The sequence below is a fragment of the Mytilus galloprovincialis genome, chromosome 13 (assembly GCF_965363235.1).
Source record: "Mytilus galloprovincialis chromosome 13, xbMytGall1.hap1.1, whole genome shotgun sequence".
Lineage (NCBI taxonomy): Eukaryota > Metazoa > Mollusca > Bivalvia > Mytilida > Mytilidae > Mytilus > Mytilus galloprovincialis.
In genome coordinates this window covers 58242619-58264278 of record NC_134850.1, presented here as the reverse complement: position 1 = coordinate 58264278, position 21660 = coordinate 58242619, and the positions used below count along the sequence as shown (strand labels likewise).

The following is a 21660-nucleotide window of genomic DNA, read 5'->3' as shown; positions in this document are numbered from 1 at the left end:
TCCTATTATAACGTTATTTTTTGTTTTGTTTACTAAATTGATATATTATTAACCACCTTAGAGTTCTCATTATATCGTGCTCTCCAGAGATTCAATAGGTTGTGATTTGAATCCCTGGACGACTCATATCGGAGACTTATAAATTGGTATTTACTGCTTCTTTACTAAGCACCCGGCGCTGTTCAGGAAAAAGGTTAAATAACAAACAAACAAAAAACGGAAATCCTCGGAAAATTTGAAACGGAAAGTCCATAGTTAAATGGCATTTTATTATGTTAAAAATTATGGATTAAACATGATTTTATTGCTAGCTAAACCTCTCTCTTATATGACAGTAGCATAAAATTCCATTATATTAACAACGATGTGTGAACAAACACTATCACACAGGTCAACTATAAAAAATATGGTGTCATTATTGTGTTTTAATCTTAATCACTATAAAACAGAACTAAACGTTTTTGTCAGCGTAGGGTCACATGTCTTTCTGCAGTATGCTAATTTGTGATCTCACATCATTTTGCATGTGATATATATTGTGTAATGTGTATAATAGTGATTAGCACATTTCTTTTTATTTTCTGTTGTATTAGTAAATTGTCAATTTACAGGCATGAAAACTGGAAAAGAAATATAAATATAACTGACTTGAATTACCTGTTATGTATTCATTATACACAAAGGAACTTGTCTGAGGAAAACAAATCTATGTACATAAACCTAACTTTCAGGTATAGTTTATGATTAGTTTTTTTTTCTGAGTCAAGTTCCTGTGATCATCCACCAGAACTTGCGGTCATCCGATGTTCAATACTTTAGTACTTTGATTAATTACTGAGGACTGTACTAGATGACAGGTCATTGTGATAAGGAAATGTTGAGATGTTCAACAGTTCATAAATGAGATATAAGGATAAGTCACAGGTTAGTAAAAGTAACTCTATGTATACATTAGAACGACATTAATACCGGTTGATTCTAGAATTATTAAGACGAATTTGAGATAAGTAGACAGATGTCTTTGTATAGTATGAATGTATTTATTCACATGAATTATCTCATAAATAAAAAAAATGACCTACAACTATATGTATCTTTATTTTACGACATTTTTATTTGATCTTAAACTTGATTATAACCTATCTTAGCACAGTAGAGTGATATAAACAATTATCGCTAAAAACTAAGGGTGCACTGGCCTTTGTGAATGAAATGTACAACATCGTCATGTGTAAAACAGCGATGAACATATTATTATTGGTCATCTCAACTCGATTGATGTACTAACTTTCGGTGTACCGGCTCGAGCGAGAAAATCAATCTCGGTGAGATGATCAACGATAATTAAAATATATTGTTTGCCAAACGGCTGCACATAGATAAACCTACATTAAAATTTATAACTGGTTGGCGGCTACCCTAAATCTCATTTTATATATTTTAATAGGATTTTTGACAACATCCGTGTAAAAGGAGGCGACTGCTTTCTTTTTCTTACTTCATTGTTTTCACCTCCATAAAAGCTGAAAGAAAAATCGACAGGACATAGCAAAAATCGATCAGCAATTTATACATGATCTACAAACATGCCATAATATTTACTGAAACCACATTATTATTTTTTGGAGGAGTTTGGGTCATATATACCAGGATTAAATATGTACGCTTAACGCACGTTTCGTCTACAAAAGACTCATTAGTGAATAAAATTGTCATTTGAGAGAAAGTGTACTTTGATGAGGATTTTTCCAAATTGAACTCCAAATGAAGGAACACAGGAATTAGGGTTGCGCTCTTAAGGGATTTTTTTTTTATCTTATGTTTACATGATAAAATCATCTTATCCCAGTAAATAAGAAAAATACCGTACTCCGAAGGAAATTTAACAGAAAGTCACTTAGAAAATAGTAAAATTAAAAGATAGAACCTATCAAACGAATGGTTAACAGCTGTCATATTCTTGACTTAGTACATACATTTTCGCATTAAGAAAATGGTGTATTAAACCCGGTTTGTAGGTAAACTTTTATTTTTTATGACAGTCACATACAGTTCCATTATATTGACATCGATGTGTGAACAAAACAAACAGACATATTAGGTTAAAATGTCAAAATAGGGAAGCAATAGTCATCGAAACGAATGCTTTGCTTTTACGTATAGTCCATCAGCTACTTTTCAAAAGCGCTATAGTTAAGGAGTTTGTGTTACATCCCAGGGTACCGCGATTTTTTTTGATATGATTCAATTTCATTATCTTATGAATAAAATACAAAGTGTTATACTAAAAAAAATTATCCAAAAAAGGTTTACCGTCTTCGATTCAGTCTACAATGTATTTATACCTGAGTGCGCTCATAAGCACTTTAAGTTTATCAATTTGCAACCGAAAACGAACATTAAATTGTCGATTAAATTTTGTTTTGTGAGCCAAATTATTTTATAAAGTAACTGTGTAACGAATTATTGATGAAAAAATGACAAATTACGGTTAAATTTTTGCTATCTGAAAAGGGTGCACTCTATCGAACTCAATAGAGGTGTGCCTGATTATATTTTATGTTTTAGCTGTGTGATGATTGAGTTAAGATTCAATCGACAAACATCGCTAGGAACGAAGGTGAAATAGTCAGTTGCGGAATTTGTTCAGACTTTTTTCTTTTTTAAGAACAAAATTATGTCAGTTTGACATACCATCTGGTTACTATTTATTTGCTTTTCGTAATGTATACATTGTTCCTCATTTGATAGTGTTTTTCATTATGTTTCTTTCCTTCTTACCTCTATATATTGCTTCACTATTCAATGAATTTACTCTTGTTTTATAAATTTTGTAAATCTTAGCTTAAACGAAATCGAACAGCCGAAAACCCTGCTGATGTCACCTTATGTTGATACTCTATTTTCGGAATTTAGTGTATACTGCAGTGTAAGTGAGGGATCAATAAAAAGTTTCTTGAATTTTTACATAGAAAAATATTGGAACTTTTATTGTTGTTTACAAGAGAAACAAGGGAAGGTAATTGGGAACTTCATTTGGCATGTGTTGAAAAAAATGTTACCATGTTGTGTCAAAACTATTCCCGATACATGTCAGTCTATTTGCTACTTTTAACCCCTTTTGGACACTTTTTCAAAAGTATAAGACCTCTTAAAATATTCTTCAGATATTACTCTTTAGATTTATACGAAAAAATTGCGGTACCCTGGGGTGTAACACAGAACTGAAATTTTACCCTACCAGCTGATGGACTAGTAAACACTGACGGATCGAAACGTTTAAAACAAAATGTATGTAAAATGAATAATGTGTTAATACAAGATAAACATTGCTTTATAAATTGTTATAAATACCAAAATGGAATATGTTTGCCATATTTGTGATACAGGCTTCTAATGATCACCGGTTGAAAACCCTTTTATAATCAGATTTCTTTAAATGTCTTTTTACTCCAACTAAATCAAAAGCGTAATACATTCATTTTATTTTGCATTTTAAGAAATGTTCATTCTGTACCTACTTACAATTCTGTCATCGGTAAGCAGTGAAGAACAAGGTGTCTATACAGTGAAAGCCTGGGACTGTGGCTTCGATGGACAAATTACTCTGGTTCCACATGAAGATCTTCACGGATGGAATATCCATTTGAAATTCAGTGACGTAGTTTACAATTTGCAGGTAGTACATTTTATTCAATTCAATGTTAATAAAATGAGATTTGAAGCATGCGCACATAACGTAGACGCCAATGAAACAGAACAACTATACATTATTAAATGACGTTCTAATTTTGCTTTGAAAACAAAGCCATGTACTAACTACATGTAGAACAATATAACACGTGATGATGACAGAATTGACATTGTAACGTCAGTTTGAACAACACAGGAGAAGAACATTTTATGTGTGTTATGTTGTTTGCAAGGAAATTGAATGTATCTTTTTTTTTCTTGAATAAACAAATAACTGCTAGAAATACATGAAATAAAAAGAATGTTTAAACATGAATTTGATCTGCATTCTATCAGTCAAACTTATTTGTATTTGGGAAGCTTAGATCGTCTTCACATTTTCATCGCACTCCCTTGTCCATCCTAGACTTAAAAGATGTTGGGAACAAATGGGTCGCATATTTCTCCCAGTTAGTAGTTAAAATATTGTCAATATTAAACCAAAAACTCAAGATGCTCATGAATCAGAAAAGACATATACATCATTATACCAAACAGTCAACTTCATCGTCAAAAGATTGTATTATTTATTCGCCAAATCACATTTAGCCGAAAGCATATGTCTTAGTTTGTGTTATGAACGCGAGTCTGTGTATAATTAATTTATTTTTCTTGTAGCCATGGGATGCGAAAATCATAACTACAAGTGTTGATCATACAGAATTCGTACTTACTAATGTGAACTATGACAAAGATGTCCAGACAGGAAAACACCTCCGAATGAGTTTCACAGCAACTACAAGATGTGGCATCCCTCCACCTACAGGAACTGTAACAATAGACGTTCCAAGCACAACTGCTGAGACCAGAACAAGTTCGAACGGAACGCTGTCGTCTAGTACAATAGTAACTACACAGCTATCGTATAAAGCAACTGTAGGAACCAGAACAAGTTCGGATGGAACACATTCGTCTAGTGCAATAGGTAGTACACAGGTACCATATAAGTCAACTGTAGGACATCAATCATCGGTAAGCACTGAGGAACAGGGGGTTTATACAGTAATAGCCTGGAACTGTGGTTACGATGGCATAATAACTCTAGTTCCTCATGAAGATCTTCACGGATGGAATATCCATTTGAAATTCAGTGACGTAGTATACAAACTGCAGGTAATACATTTTTATTTATTTCGATGTTAATAAAGTGAGATTTTGGGCATGCGCACATAATGTAGACGTCAATGGAACATAACAGAATGAATTTACATTCCATCGCATTTGTGTTGTGTTGCTTGCAAGGTAAATTGTATGTATCATTATTTTTTTTTATCATGAACTTCTAGCTAAACAAATAACTGCAATAAATGAAAAGAATGTTGAAACATGTTGAAACATGAATTTTGATTGACATTCGATCAGTCGAACTAAGTTTTAAGAAGCTTATATCGTCTATAAATTTTTATCGAACTTACCGGTCCATCGTTCAATTGTGGTAACTAATGTGGCCAATATTTTCCCCAGATAATAGTTAAATATTGTCAATGTACCACCTAAAACTCTAGAGGCAAATGAATCAGAAAACACACACACATCATTATATCAAACAAGTAACTCCATCGAAAAAGATCGATCATTTATTGGTCAAATCACATTGCGCTGAACACATATGTCTAATTATGTGATATGTGCGTGGGTCTGTGTATGATAAAGATTTATATATATTTTTTTTCTGGTAGCCATGGAATGCGAAAATCATATCTACAAGTGTCGACCACAAAGAATTTGTACTTACAAATGTGAACTATGACAAAGATGTTCATGCAGGACGTCATCTCAGAATTAGTTTCACAGCAACTACAAGATGTGGCATCCCACCACCTACAGGAATTGTCACCATAGACATTCCGAGTACAACTGTTGAGACTACAACAACAACAACCATCATAACGAAAACGGTAGGGACGCAAGGTAAGAGTTACAAAACTTGCATTGCTTTTGTTTATGGTATTTATGGAAGAAAATTTATAATCGGTATACATGCTGTCAATATATTATACTTTTATTATGGCATTGCAAAAGGTATATCTCTTTCAGCACTTTTTATAAAGGCATTTTACTTAACTTATTGATAAGTCTTGGAGATCATGGACTTGCTTTGAGTTGATGTGAGTTCACTTTAATTTGTAGTGTATATGATTTTGTTTTTTTTTTTTTGTTAGTTGTTTTTGCACTAGGTTAACTTGTTAATCTGATGAGTCAGACTATCTTTCCAATGTTTCAAATATTATATTTTTCAGTTTGATCTTAGTTGTCCTGCTTTACCATGCACTGTCACATGTTGTGGAAGGGTTGAATATCACAAAAAAGTTTACCCCAATTGGTTGGTTGATTTTTAATTGCCGTCGCCGCTTTAATTGAGTTGTCAAAAGCTATCAAACTTACTATATCGAAGAAAGACAAGATTACGGAAATAAATTAAAACAAAAAGACAAACTACAATCTACAGAACGAATAACTGAAACTGCCATTAAAAATTGGGTTTGTTTGCTTTTAATATTAAAGAAATTACTACATATTTCAGGCTTTAAAACAAGCGAGGACCATAGAGAAAATACTTGAAATACTAATAATTAAATCGAATATATGTTATCCCATTTCAGGGTCAGTTTGGAATCCCTGTGTCGATGATACATTCTTTAACTGCCAGGCACCTGGTGTATGTACTTCGATTTACAAGGAGCATTGTTCTTACAGTTGTGGCCAATGTGGTTTGTACTATGTGCATCTTTTTCTATTTCTTATCTCCTAAATAATAAGAAAATAATAACAAAGAAGGAATATTTCTATATTTCGATTAATGAATACATTAAGACATTTATCATATCAAGTACTAATTTCCCATGACATATCATTAAATTCTTTATTCGACAAACCTTTTATATAAATAAAAGACAGTATGTTTAATAGTATTAGGTCTCATTTTCGAGTGCTTGTTTTCATAGATTATAGATATGAAGAGATGTGTTTTGATTGCCAATAAAAAAAACTATCGACCAGTGTCCAAATGATATTGATGTAAGCAACGATCATAGACCACTGAAGGCATTCAAGTATGAAACAAAACGCTTACTGTATAGTTGGCTTTAACATATCCCAACATGATAAAATGTGAAAAAAAGAATTGGCGATTCGTTCAGTACACATGTGGAAGCTTCATTCAGATGTCTCCTATGAATATTTACGAGTTTTTACATTTTCAACTTACATAAACTAATCAAACGTAAGCATATTTTTTTGTCTATTTTTGAAAAAAATATTAATCAGCGTTAATATTGAAAATGCTCGAAGACCTAAAAATGTAGGGGTTTCAACATGACTGTAACTTATTTTGATGTAAACGAATCGAATCGAATGTATTGCATAACCTCAATTTCTGTTCTCAATTGATCAAAATTTGATACTAATACTAGATATCACGGAAGACGATTTAAAACAAATGTTATGATGAGAAAACATGTACGTAAAAAAAAAGAAGTCGTGCGATTAACTTTTAATGTAACTTCTTCAAAAAACTTTTGTTTTCATGTGCACCTAAAGGATCATTGTGTCGTGGAAATTAGATTTGTTATCATTAAGATAACTTTTTATTATTATTATTATACTCAATCATAAGAAATAAACCATTGCCTAATTTAGTATCAATTGTTATATATACTATATTTAACAGGTACAAGCTCTATTTCAAGGCTACAGACGACGACATCTAAAACATTACCAACAGGATGGTTGCATATTTTAGGGAAGAAGTGAAGATATTTTGTTTTAATAAAAAAAAACATGTGCCTTTGCTATATGAAAATCAATACAGTTACGTCGTTCTATAATTCGAATTATTCATAGGATTTTGATCTTCCACTTCTACTTTTATTTCCACTCAATCGGACGATTCAAGTTTTATCATTTACTATACATATTACATGTGCCATTTACTTCACAAATAACACCACTTAGAATTATGTTACTGTCCTTTTTCCAACAGTGCATTTATATTGACAGTATGAATGTTATTAGTAATGTTGTTACCAGCAAAAAGGTCACATTGTTTAATAATTTCTTCTGAATTGTAACTGAGCAACGGTTGACGTAGAAACATCAATCAGTTGTTCATAACATGTCAATGTTTTTAATTCAATGTTGTCTTTGGTTAATAATATAAAATTATGACATACAGATGGAACAAGGACCCAATTATTTCCCCCATTACTTTAATGTAATTTTATTCAAATTGAAGGGTAGATTTTTATTCACGAAAAGTAACTTGAAAATTTCAGTTACTTTTTCATACTAGTAGCCCGTTTCATTGTTTCTGGGAAAATTCTTGATGGGTCATGACCTGCATTAAAGAGAGCAATACTGTTTTGAGTATTAATAGGGCCATTTTACTGACTTCCTGGTTAAAATCTAAATTAAAATTTGGAATATTTACTCACATAATCATCCACCCTATATATTTAATAATCACTTAAAATGTAGCAGAATTAGAAAGTTTAACGAGTACCCTTTAGATATACTACAAATTTAGGCATCTTTTTTTCATCTCGGTACAATATCCCATTTTTTAAAAATAATGCATTTATGAAGGAACTTCATGCGTGGGTACCGGACTGGTATCCTGTAACTGGGATCCTATTAATGACGAACGAAAAGAAGATGTCAATGTATTTATATAGTGGTGTAAATAGTTATCAAATGTACCAGGCGTGTAGCGTGATACGCCAGACGCGTGTTTCGTCTACACAAGACTCATCAGTGACGCTCAGATCGAAATAGTTAGACAGCCAAAACAAGTTTAAAAAGCATTGAGGACCGGAAATTACCCAAAAGTTGTGCCAAATATATGCCAGCTATCTTGAGTAATTTCACATTTTAATATGAACTACCAATTTAAAAAGACAATGGATTGCACGTGAAACGTACATACTTATAACTAGAGAGGTCAGAACAATAATGGTGACATTTACAATCTGATTATATATATCATGTGTTTAATGTTATAACGCACATGGTAATTCAGATATCCGATATCTAAGAACACAATTATCTAGAAGGTTTTGGTTTTGGTTTAATGGAGCTTTATAGGGCTGAATTAACAATTTCCCTCGAAGTTTAATATCTGTGTTAGTTTACATATTTCGTTAACTTGGGCTATATCCATGAAATAAGTTCACTCAAAAATACCGCTTTCTTTTTAAAGATCAGTTTGTGCCTATTATTTCTTTTACCTATACCAAACCAATTGCAACTGAAAGTTTAATTATTAACACGTTTTCATGTCGAACATCTTTATTGCGCCTATGCTTGTCACCTATTCATATATAATCCACAGGGCATGTAATTACCGGAGACCATTAGGAAATGTGTTATCCAAAGGACCGAAATATCGTGAAGCTAAATTAATCAATTACAAATACTTTAAATACTGATTAAATCTCTAATTAAGCCAGACAATATGCAAAACTTGAAGAAGAGGGAGTAAATAACCATTCCGAATGAATTAAGGTTTGAGGCGTTTATTCAAGCCAGAATTAAGACACTTAATGGGTTCATTAATATCAATACTACACCAATATTTAAAGACCAAAATGTTACAAACACTTATCCGTTCTTCGTAACAAATGTGGTGTTTTCCAAGCAGATAAAGCACAAAACAAAGCCGTGTTTTGTGTTTAAATCATAATTAAATAAAATGTAACACACACAGAAACGGACCAAGCAACAGACAAAATCCCACGAGAATAACAAATATAACTTCATATAACATCGATAATATATATGACGCAGATAAACCAGTTTTCATCACTTATTTATACCTTTGGTTTCAATAACAATATAAGATTTGTTCACTCTAACGTCTATTCATTTGTTTTTGCATGTTTTATTCATGTTTTAGCGATAATGAATACCAGTGATTAAAAATTGAAAACGAACGTCGTTAATTCTCTTTGTTCTCTCTAAAACTGGCATACACTGAAGGATACATTTGTCCATTTTACTAACATACAACTTAAATCATCTGACAATATATTGTAATTTAACTCTAAATCTAAACAATGCAGTTGATGAACATTTAATCTGACGCTATGAAAAGGAGAGACGATCGAAATTAAGATAAAATGAAATATCTACAATGTAAAACGTAACAAATTGAACAGAAAAGGGTGTTATAACAGGGAAGAATTGTCAATGATAACTATAAACGCATAAATTAAGCAATTAGAGGCGCAAATCCTTTCGGTTCGTTTAACAACGAAGGAAGATGATATAAGACAGATTTTAGGTTACGATTGAGCCATGGTGTTGTCAGTTTATTTTCGACTTGAGAGTTTGAATGCCCCTTTGGTATCTTTCGCCTCTCTTTGACAGGTAATATCATTTGCTCAATTTGCTAAATTTATTTTGAGGACCCCCCCCCCCTTTTGGCATACTTTATTTCAAATATAATATCTTGTACCTGTAAACAGAGACTTATAATACATTATATATTATATTAGTCTCTGCCTTCGGCTCAGTCATTATCACTATCTTAGTCAATACCACTGTCCTGTGGGCAGTCCAGATAACACGATAATGACCAGTTTTTCAAGAACTATGGTGTAAATAATCAATTTTGTATTATCATAAGCACAAATCAACCTCTTTGCTCTTCAACATGTTCAACTTCGTATTTTATTTGGCCTTTTTAACATTTTTTGGATGCGAGCGTCACTGGTGAGTCTTTTATAGACGAAGCGCGCGTCTGGCGTAAATACAAAAATAATCCTGGTATCTATGATGAGTTTATTTAGGTATTAGCAATCCACTTGAAATCAATCTCTTCAACATTAACTCAAGAGGAAAATCCTGAATACTCATAGGTTTGCTCTATCATCTTTTGGAGTTTCAACCGAAGATGAAAAACGGGATGTTCCATCAGTGTAGTGGAAACCTAAACTTGATAAGTGATCCTACAAACAACGGTATGTTGCTGGGTCTTCAAATTGCTCAACGAAACCTCTTTATAAACTATAAACATCAATTTTATCAGCAGTCAAAGCCAGGCTTCAAAGTTATTGTGAAACAGTCTATGCTAAAGGTGGCGAAAATCATATGTAGATACTAACATTTCAAAAGATCTTTAAGGGTACTTAAATTCTACGGCTCTTTTATCTTGCAATAGTAGTAAAACAGTTTACCTTTCTGCACTTTACACAAGTATTCCCGATTCCAAACTAAAAGACAAATTGATGGTATTGCTTTGTTTAATGAATGGCCAACTGAGATACAACTATTATGTTTTAAATCACCGTAAATCCACCATATCCTAATGTGCCAAGCCGGTAATATGCCAGTTGTTGTCCATTCGTTTGATATGTTTCAGTTTTGATTTTGATATTTGATAAGAGACTTCCGTTTTGAGTTTTTCTCGGCGTTCAATAATTTTATGTGATTTTATTTTTCACTCTGATTCAAGCATACAATTATCTTTAGCTAACATTATAAAGATGCATGATTTTTTTATTGACAAAATATTTGTTGCCTTTTGATGACGATGTTTTCAGCAGCTATCTGCATTCCAGTTGGAACCAACTATGTCCTACTTCATGTCGACTTGTTTTTTCATTCTTTTTTAATGACATTCTATATTTATTCACCAAATATGCTTGTTGCATTGTTACACCAGGAAACCAAGCTTTTCTTGATATATCCTGTGATGTTCCACTGATTACCCAGGTTAGTAATCAGCTGGTGGTATATATGTAGGACTCTAAAGTGCGATGGTAACGCTAAAGTGCGATGGTCTACACTAAAGTACGATAGCGTGTCACGGTAAAGTGCGATGGTTGTTTGTTCGCTAAAGTACGATGGTGTGTCACGCTAAAGTGCGATGGTCAAAGGGGGTAAGGTTCGAAGAAATAAAATATCGAGGTTAAAAAAGTCTTTTTGCAAAAGCTATTATGCTAAGGTATAACATATGTGATAGGCTTTACAATTTACCGGTTGACTGAAGTGATTGTTTCTAAATTAACAAGTCCGGCCGAGTAATAATTGCTATAAAGGTAATTTATGTTTTGCAAATATTATAAATCATGTAAAATAAATTTTTAACAATTCGGAGCGTATTGAATATTTAGCTAATTGGTGTATAATGCCGTTCACACTAATGTTACAACCTCCCTTACATTTGTCATTGAAAATCAAAAATACAAAATTCGTTCATTGTCGGGATATGCAACATTTATTTGTATAAGTTTTAATCTAAATGCGAGAGAAATGCAATGTTCGCCGATCTTTCTCCTTTTTCGTAGCGAGTACAAATACATGTTTTATTTTCCTACAATGCACAGAACGAACTAATGTTTTAGCAGACAATTTATAGTTCACGCATCATGCAAACATGTATCTCTATTTTAATTTACCGACGTTACTTTTCAATAAAATCGACGGCATTTTAACGGGCAATTCAAAGTAACTGCCACATACACAATGATTCGAATGTATCCATTCGCTTCAATTAGAAGCAGTATAAGTATGCGTATACTATTTAGTATCTATATAGTAAAATGGTGGATACAAGTCCCTTTTCCAGCACTCGAAAAAATAAACATTGTGATTCAGCCGACAAAGAACGGTTAAATTAAATCAATTAATCGTAAGTCATGGACATTTGGTGTAAATATTGTTAATCAAATATTCCTAATCTATCTTCCGGCATGCTCATTTTTGGTTTGTATCTAATCGACTGTTAACGACATTATCGAACTACGTTTCTAATGTCTATATTTTCGCAGACCATCGGACTTCAGCGTATGGTAGCATCGCACTTTAGCGTAGACCATCGCATTTTAGCCTGACCATCGTACTTTAGCGTCCCCATCACACTTTAGAGTCCTACATATATTATAACAGTTTCTTTATTTTTATGATGCTTACTTCATACATGAACTTTTTAAGAAGAAAGTAAGTATCCTTTAACTTTACTTTCCGTTATATATACTGTTCTCTCACTAAATAATTTTCAGTTTGGTGACTATGTTGAACGCATCTATCCAGGGATGCCTCGTAGCTTGGCCTACATTTAGAAATTGGCAATGAGGGTCGTTTCATAACAAAAGTTTATGACAAAAATATGACGATTGCAGCTTCCCAATTGTGAACTTTTATTTCTATGAAGCAACATTCCAGCAGTGCCTGCATACGGCGTGTGTATCTCCTTATTGATACGATATTTCCGTGCATTTATTTTCTTTAATGATTTTCTTGATAGAGGTTTGCTGCTCACAAGGACGCTATTAAACCAAATGATCGAAATGGGAACGTGGAAATAATCCCTTCGTACATTTTATGGACGCCATCACGAGTTGGTTGACTGTTTTGGAAAATAGCAGATACCTTCCTTATGTCGCAATTACAATCACGTTCATATTTCAAGAAAGTGACCTTCCAAATTAGACTTTTACCTGGTTTGTACTAACATGAGCTACTCGACGGATGCCACATATGAATCAGGATCTGCTTACCCTTCCGGAGCACCCCAGTTTTGGTTGATTTTTGTTTTTCTATGTTGTGATTTATGAACTATTGATTTTCTGTTTGTCTTTTACATTTTAGCCATGGCGTTGTGAGGGTATTTTCGATTTGTGAGTTTGAAAAGTCTCTGGTATCTTTCGCTCCTCGTTTTAGACGAATAAAGGATATTTTTCAAGGATTAAAAAAAAATCATGAAAATAAAGTTATCTAACGGAATCAAACCACTGTAACTACTACTGGCTTATAAATATAATAAAGGATATTAACATAATAAACCAAAACATATATATGACGCATTACAAATGAAAAAAAGTCATCTACACAATCCATTCAAAAATGTTAATCATCGCAAAATGAAATTCACTAATCTCTGTTGTCTTTAAAGTATAAGTTTGAAAATATGTTTTGTATTGTATCGTACAGTATTGTAGAACTGGTAAATCGATCATAACATCAGAGCTCAACCAAAAATTCTATGATTGTAAGTACGCCTTCAAAAATTGCTTCAGCTAATCCATGAGTGTGACGTTTATAACATTTTGTACAAATATCCTTATTGCATTCCTTACAGCGATGATCGGCAGTTCGATTATGGCATATATCACATTGTGAAAATCCTGATCCCATGCTGAAAGTCTAATATTTTACGTCAATCTGAAATTAGAACAATAATTACCTATCATAACTTAAGACTTTCATGTTTAAACCAACAACACCTTATATGTTACTGTAGTAATATTAACATGTGTTGTCTTTCTTGGGGTTCATTCTCCAATTTATAATTTTCTTTCGTGTCATATATAAAACATTTAAACAAATAGCAAAACAAAGTTGTAACTTGTAGCAAGCAAAGTAGTTAAGACCTAAACGCCATCTTTTAAATCTCGTTCAATGAAATAAATAAAGTAATATACATTGTATAATAACACCAAAATAAGCATAACATAACGATCAGTTCATAAAAGGACTGTTTTCTGATACATTGTGGAGTAATTTTGATTAAAAAGGAAATAGTTCTTTATACCCAGCACCTCTTTGAAAATAAAAAGTGTTATAACATACATAAATACTCACCCGAAGATACTAAGGGTCAGAAATTTATTTACAAAGTACGTGTTGTCGCAATAAGCATATATTTTCAAGTTTAACGATGACGTTTACCTGGATAAATTTAATTCCAAGGTCCTTTAAGACAACGATCACTTTCAAATTGGATTTTCCAAAGGGAACAATAATGATGGCTGACGTAAAATGTGAGCTGGGAACAATGTATCTGTTAAATCTAAATTTTTACTTAAATTTCCCATTGTCTTCTACTATACTTTCATTTACAATAATTACACTCTGCAATCTTACTATTATTAACAAATGCAACGTTTACAGCTATGTGTTTTCTAGGTTCGTTTATTCAAAATCAAAATTTTGAAAATTGGTATATTACAGTTATATCAATTTAACAATTAATCTACGAGTTATATCTAATGTAACAATTAATCTACGAAAGAAATGTTATTGAATACAAATATCGATAGCCAAACATACAGAAATGAAAGGAATTGTCATTGGTGATTCCACTTTGGTATCTTTTTCGTTCATGTTTATATTTATATATATATGAGCATACCTGGAGGTGATTTAGATGCCTGGGAAAAAGTTATTTTTTTCTTATCTTTGTTGTTGACTTCAATCAAATTTCATTAAAAAAAATCATTTGCAAAATGGGAATCTTCCGATGCCAATCACGTTCATATTTCAAGAAAGTGACCTTCCAAATTAGACTTTTACCTGGTTTGTACTAACATGAGCTACTCGACGGATGCCACATATGAATCAGGATCTGCTTACCCTTCCGGAGCACCCCAGTTTTGGTTGATTTTTGTTTTTCTATGTTGTGATTTATGAACTATTGATTTTCTGTTTGTCTTTTACATTTTAGCCATGGCGTTGTGAGGGTATTTTCGATTTGTGAGTTTGAAAAGTCTCTGGTATCTTTCGCTCCTCGTTTTAGACGAATAAAGGATATTTTTCAAGGATTAAAAAAAATCATTAAAATAAAGTTATCTAACGGAATCAAACCACTGTAACTACTACTGGCTTATAAATATAATAAAGGATATTAACATAATAAACCAAAACATATATATGACGCATTACAAATGAAAAAAAGTCATCTACACAATCCATTCAAAAATGTTAATCATCGCAAAATGAAATTCACTAATCTCTGTTGTCTTTAAAGTATAAGTTTGAAAATATGTTTTGTATTGTATTGTACAGTATTGTAGAACTGGTAAATCGATCATAACATCAGAGCTCAACCAAAAATTCTATGATTGTAAGTACGCCTTCAAAAATTGCTTCAGCTAATCCATGAGTGTGACGTTTATAACATTTTGTACAAATATCCTTATTGCATTCCTTACAGCGATGATCGGCAGTTCGATTATGGCATATATCACATTGTGAAAATCCTGATCCCATGCTGAAAGTCTAATATTTTACGTCAATCTGAAATTAGAACAATAATTACCTATCATAACTTAAGACTTTCATGTTTAAACCAACAACACTATCAGAAATCTAGACTTAGAAATGTTTCTAGCAAATTTGTTTCAATCACATTTGTCTATCCCAGACTTGCGAATCTATTACTGAAAGTTCAACTATAGTACGGTTTCATTAAAAAAAAAAAATACACTTTTTACCTTATATGTTACTGTAGTAATATTAACATGTGTTGTCTTTCTTGGGGTTCATTCTCCAATTTATAATTTTCTTTCGTGTCATATATAAAACATTTAAACAAATAGCAAAACAAAGTTGTAACTTGTAGCAAGCAAAGTAGTTAAGACCTAAACGCCATCTTTTAAATCTCGTTCAATGAAATAAATAAAGTAATATACATTGTATAATAACACCAAAATAAGCATAACATAACGATCAGTTCATAAAAGGACTGTTTTCTGATACATTGTGGAGTAATTTTGATTAAAAAGGAAATAGTTCTTTATACCCAGCACCTCTTTGAAAATAAAAAGTGTTATAACATACATAAATACTCACCCGAAGATACTAAGGGTCAGAAATTTATTTACAAAGTACGTGTTGTCGCAATAAGCATATATTTTCAAGTTTAACGATGACGTTTACCTGGATAAATTTAATTCCAAGGTCCTTTAAGACAACGATCACTTTCAAATTGGATTTTCCAAAGGGAACAATAATGATGGCTGACGTAAAATGTGAGCTGGGAACAATGTATCTGTTAAATCTAAATTTTTACTTAAATTTCCCATTGTCTTCTACTATACTTTCATTTACAATAATTACACTCTGCAATCTTACTATTATTAACAAATGCAACGTTTACAGCTATGTGTTTTCTAGGTTCGTTTATTCAAAATCAAAATTTTGAAAATTGGTATATTACAGTTATATCAATTTAACAATTAATCTACGAGTTATATCTAATGTAACAATTAATCTACGAAAGAAATGTTATTGAATACAAATATCGATAGCCAAACATACAGAAATGAAAGGAATTGTCATTGGTGATTCCACTTTGGTATCTTTTTCGTTCATGTTTATATTTATATATATATGAGCATACCTGGAGGTGATTTAGATGCCTGGGAAAAAGTTATTTTTTTCTTATCTTTGTTGTTGACTTCAATCAAATTTCATTAAAAAAAATCATTTGCAAAATGGGAATCTTCCGATGCCCTGTGTACAAGATTTTTTTACATATCTTTTAAAGACAACTAAAGAGATTCTCTGTTCTGGAATACAGTTAGTATTACAGTATAATAGCATTTTGGTTAATTCCTTTTACCATCGGGTAAAGTATCGACGGTTTGACAATGCTTATTTATATTAAAGACTATATATTAAATTATATATAAATTTACAAATGTAATAAGGATTACTGCATCACTGCTTTTACCAAATATTTAATATAATATTACTTTGCAGGAGGTAAACAAATAAACTTGTGCTGCGAATTTCATTTTAGTTACAGATAAACAAGTTTGTTAAAAAATTCAAAATTAGTGGAGCGTTTCATAATAATCGAAAAAGGTAAAATGAAAATTACAAAACTATGTTTTATTAGTGAAATCATTTTAAAATCATATAATCATCGAAAACCAAAATTTGTTTGATTAAAAGCGAATGCTACCCGTCTCAGAGACGTCATTCGAACAAAATAAAACCAGGCGACAAATAGAGGTCAGCATATGATCTTAGATATCGATGTTTATCAGATTTCAAATTGCCCAATGTCTAAAAAGGTTGTGAATAAATTTCACAGAATTTATAAATGATAATCCCCAAAAGGAAAACAAACATTTTTGGAAAATACAAAAGGTTTTTTATATCACGGTCAAAAAACACAAAATACGTGATCTTTATATATTGGCACAGCTACATCAATGTTGGGTTAATTCATTCTATCTGAATCATACTTTTTAAATTGCATGATAAATATGTAAAAAACATCAATTTATATTAGACTGAATAGGTCATATTTTTTAATGAGTGTTATAGAGGAAATTCAGTGGTAATGCTTTAATAAGACTTACAGGGCCATCTCTGTGTTTTCGCTTGTATTTGTGTATTCAACGTGAAATTATCAATTTAAAAATTTGTCAACTAATATTTCCTCTAAATGTAATTCTGAATGATGGAAAGTCCCTTAACAAATGGCGAAATCAAAAGCCCAAGCACATCAAACAACGGGATTACATTTGCGAATATGGTCTTGAGAAACGATGATACGGCGTCGGAAGTGGACAATAAATGGCTGACCCGTGTTGAGAAAACGCCATATCTCTTGCACATAATAGACACCCTTGTAGATTTCAAATAAGAGCAGGCTAATGCCCCTATATTCATTCTAGAAACAAACACATATGTAATAAAATAAATACAAAAGAACATATAGATAAAGAACAGAAGCAAAAATGAAAAAAAAATTACCATAGCACAATAACACAATGATGAGATGTACAAGTACCGGGCGAAGTCAAATGGATATCACGAAATCTACACTAAACAGGAAAACTAGTATTCAAAATGACAAATTAAGAAATACTATAACAAATTTTTAGGATGATAAACAACGTCAGTACCTAGAATCTATTTGGCCAATACGATTATCATTTAGTGTTAAACTGGAATTTGATTTAAATTAAAATAAAAAATCAACATCAATACATTTGAAGAGTAATAAGTAATAAAATGACAGAACATAAATTTCAGTGTGTTATTTATACGTATTAGAATATAATAATTTATATATGACAATTCCAGCTCTACTCATTTACGACGTCAAAAATTTAATAGTTTGCCTTTCTGTTATATAGAATTTTATATATAACTCTTAATAGCTCTTACCTTTTCTTATTTTCTGTAACAAACTGACAAAATATCTAGGTTTTAATTGTAAATATTTAAAATATTGTAACAAATTGCTGACAGTGTAATATGTTACAGATGAATTCACAACGGACATAAATCTATTGCTAACTGCAACATTAGTTTACACTCTATTGAGACTTTTTTCTACTTTAGCAAAAGTATACACATTCATATTACTAGTGCACTTATACTGGGAACTTTATTATAGCTTCCGAGAAACTAATCAGTTAAATATATCACAAAAAAATCAGAATTAAAATTACTTCCGGATAAGCTTGGATAAACGATTCACAGAAAGTACTTAATAAGATAATTAATATGTATGTGGGCCCTTCCAGATTATTATTTTCCGTTGTTTGGATTTTTGACGTTTTGTCGGTTCCTTTTGTCAGTTCTTTATTATTTATTATTTGACCTTTTTAAACGTATATACAAGACAATCTGTAAGGGCAACAGTAGTATACCGCTGTTTGAAATTCATAAATCGATTGAAAAAAAAAAACAACATCCGAGTTACGAACTAAAACTGAAGTAAACGCATTAAATATAACGGAGGAATACGACACCACAGAAACACAACATTAAAATGTTACACACACAGAAACGAACTATAATATAACAATGGCCACTATCCTGACTTGGTACAGGACATTTTAAGAAATAGATGGTGGGTTGAACCTGGTTTTGTAACATGCCAAACCTCCCACTTAAATGGCAAAGTTAAATATAACATTAAAATGACAACATTACATGACAGGATTACAAAAATATAGGACAGAGAAACACACGAATAATAGCTAACAAAAGGTATCAGGTTTAAAATGTAATTGTTAATTATATATATATATATATATATATATATATATATATATATATATATATATATATATATATATATATATATATAACGACAAAACATTTTCATATTACAAAATGTACTAATTTGTGTTTTAAAAAAAAAGGGTTTAGGAGTATCATTTGAAAAAAAATGAATTAAAAGCAAGCGATAAGTAATGTTTTATTTTTACATTAGATAATGTCCGCGGATCTTTAATTTTTATAGATCGGTTGAAAACCCAAAACGAATTTGCATAATGGAAATATAGGCGATACCAATTAATCTGCAATGACCCCACGGTCATCTCGATGTTAAAACGGATACATTACATTTAACAACTTAAACCAGCACATCACCGAGTTAGCCAAAGTCATCAACGCACTTGGTGATGTCCCATTTGAATTTCTAAAAAAGATTTCCCCAAAATAAGATAGAATTAGGATAAAATTCAAGATTAGATTTGTAAGACTGATAAAACATTTATTAATTACTATGAAAATTGCAATACTCATTACTATCAAATTGTGGTAGTAATTAGATGATTATCTGAGACAACGTGTGGCCAAATGATATACAAATATAAAGTCAGAAATATTTCATTTGGCAAAAGTACAAAATTGTACGGCCACGGCTTGACAAAGAATGGGATTGCCGAGAAACATAATTGGCAACTCCCTAGTATAGATAATTAAACCTTACAGTCCATTCCTTATTCCTTATTTTCACATTATTGTCCATTCCTTATTCTTTATTTCCACATTATCCTTATTCCTTATTTCCACCTTATTGTTATTCCTTATAATGTCATTTCCTTATATATCAATATGACCATACATGTATTTATATCAAAATTACCTTGTAATGAAATAAGAGAACAAGCAATTGCTCAAATCAGATGATAAAGTTACGCCGTCAGAAGTGAACATTCCGGGATTATTATATGATATTTCAGGCTATTTTATGTAACACCCTCCCAATTGTATACATAGCCAAATTGTTCATTGTGACTGCTTCATTCATTGCTAGTTGTTTTTTTCCATATCACCAATTCGAAATGAAACTGAATCCGTTATTCCTACATGTAGTAAAACCTTACTTTAATAGAACACATGAAAACTGATACTTGTCACTGAACTTCCTCAAAAGTCACAGACATGGGGCCTTTTACCTTTGCTCTTTGCATTAAATAATTTACGAACCAATAGATTGGACAATCTTTTAGTTTAGTTTCTGTTATTTCTATACATGTACCATGACCATATTCAATGATATTGACCAGTTTTTGAGAATGAGATAACAATATTATCAATTTTAACGTGATTTTTCTTCACGAATAACAGTAAGCTGTATTATAAGCTCTCTTAATTTATTGAGTGACATATAAGCTATACTCGTATATAGTTACATGCAATAAAAGTGCCTTAAGTGGTGGCTTAATAATATCATAATTATACAATTTACGGAACGCCTCGAAAGTCAGCAAACCTGTACAATACGTCTCTTTAGTGTTCCTAAAGTGATACTGAAGAATTGACATAGGTGTTAATTTCAACATCGATAACAGCCTCTGAAAATCCCGTAGTATTGGTAATGAATCTGCCGCTAGAGCTATGCTTCTGAATCTTTCCTAAGAACTATTTACGAAAGATTGCAGTTGAGCTCTCTTTCGATAAAGCATGCTTTAAATTGCATATTATACACCATTGTCTGCAATACGCGCAGTCGAAGCAACTGCATACCTTGTGTCGGGTTTGAAGACTTTTTAATTAAAATAGCAACCAAAGAACAGTTATCTGTGTGAAACATAATTTGTTTATCCCTCAATTCGAACGTAAATAATATAACAAAGGCCAAGAGTAGTGGTATAAGTTCTAAAAAAAAAATAAAAAAATTCTATATATCATATCTTTCAAAAATTACCCATTCGTGAACCATCCACATTTTGAGGGATCCTACAATTCATGGCAGGATGGGGACCATTGCATCTCAAACATTTGTGAATGTATCGACATTGTGGTAACATACATGCACCTTTATTATTGAACTCGTAACATTTCCCGTTAGTGCTAACCATATTAACACCATAACTAAGTGCATTTGGGTGTACTGTATGGATATATAACAGCTAGGTCAACTGTAGCTAATGACATAGCTGGATT

The 21660-nt window shown here is 31.7% G+C and overlaps 1 protein-coding gene across 1 annotated transcript; it reads left to right on the top strand.

The window, feature by feature from the left end:
- Positions 1–54: 54 nt before the first annotated feature.
- On the top strand, positions 55–7555 carry LOC143055879 (uncharacterized). Its single transcript, XM_076228923.1, has 6 exons — positions 55–924; positions 3501–3679; positions 4351–4845; positions 5412–5643; positions 6336–6443; positions 7403–7555. Exons 2-6 carry the CDS (start codon positions 3503–3505, stop codon positions 7483–7485), a joined length of 1095 nt encoding a protein of 364 aa, XP_076085038.1. The 5' UTR covers positions 55–924; positions 3501–3502; the 3' UTR covers positions 7486–7555.
- Positions 7556–21660: the final 14105 nt, after the last annotated feature.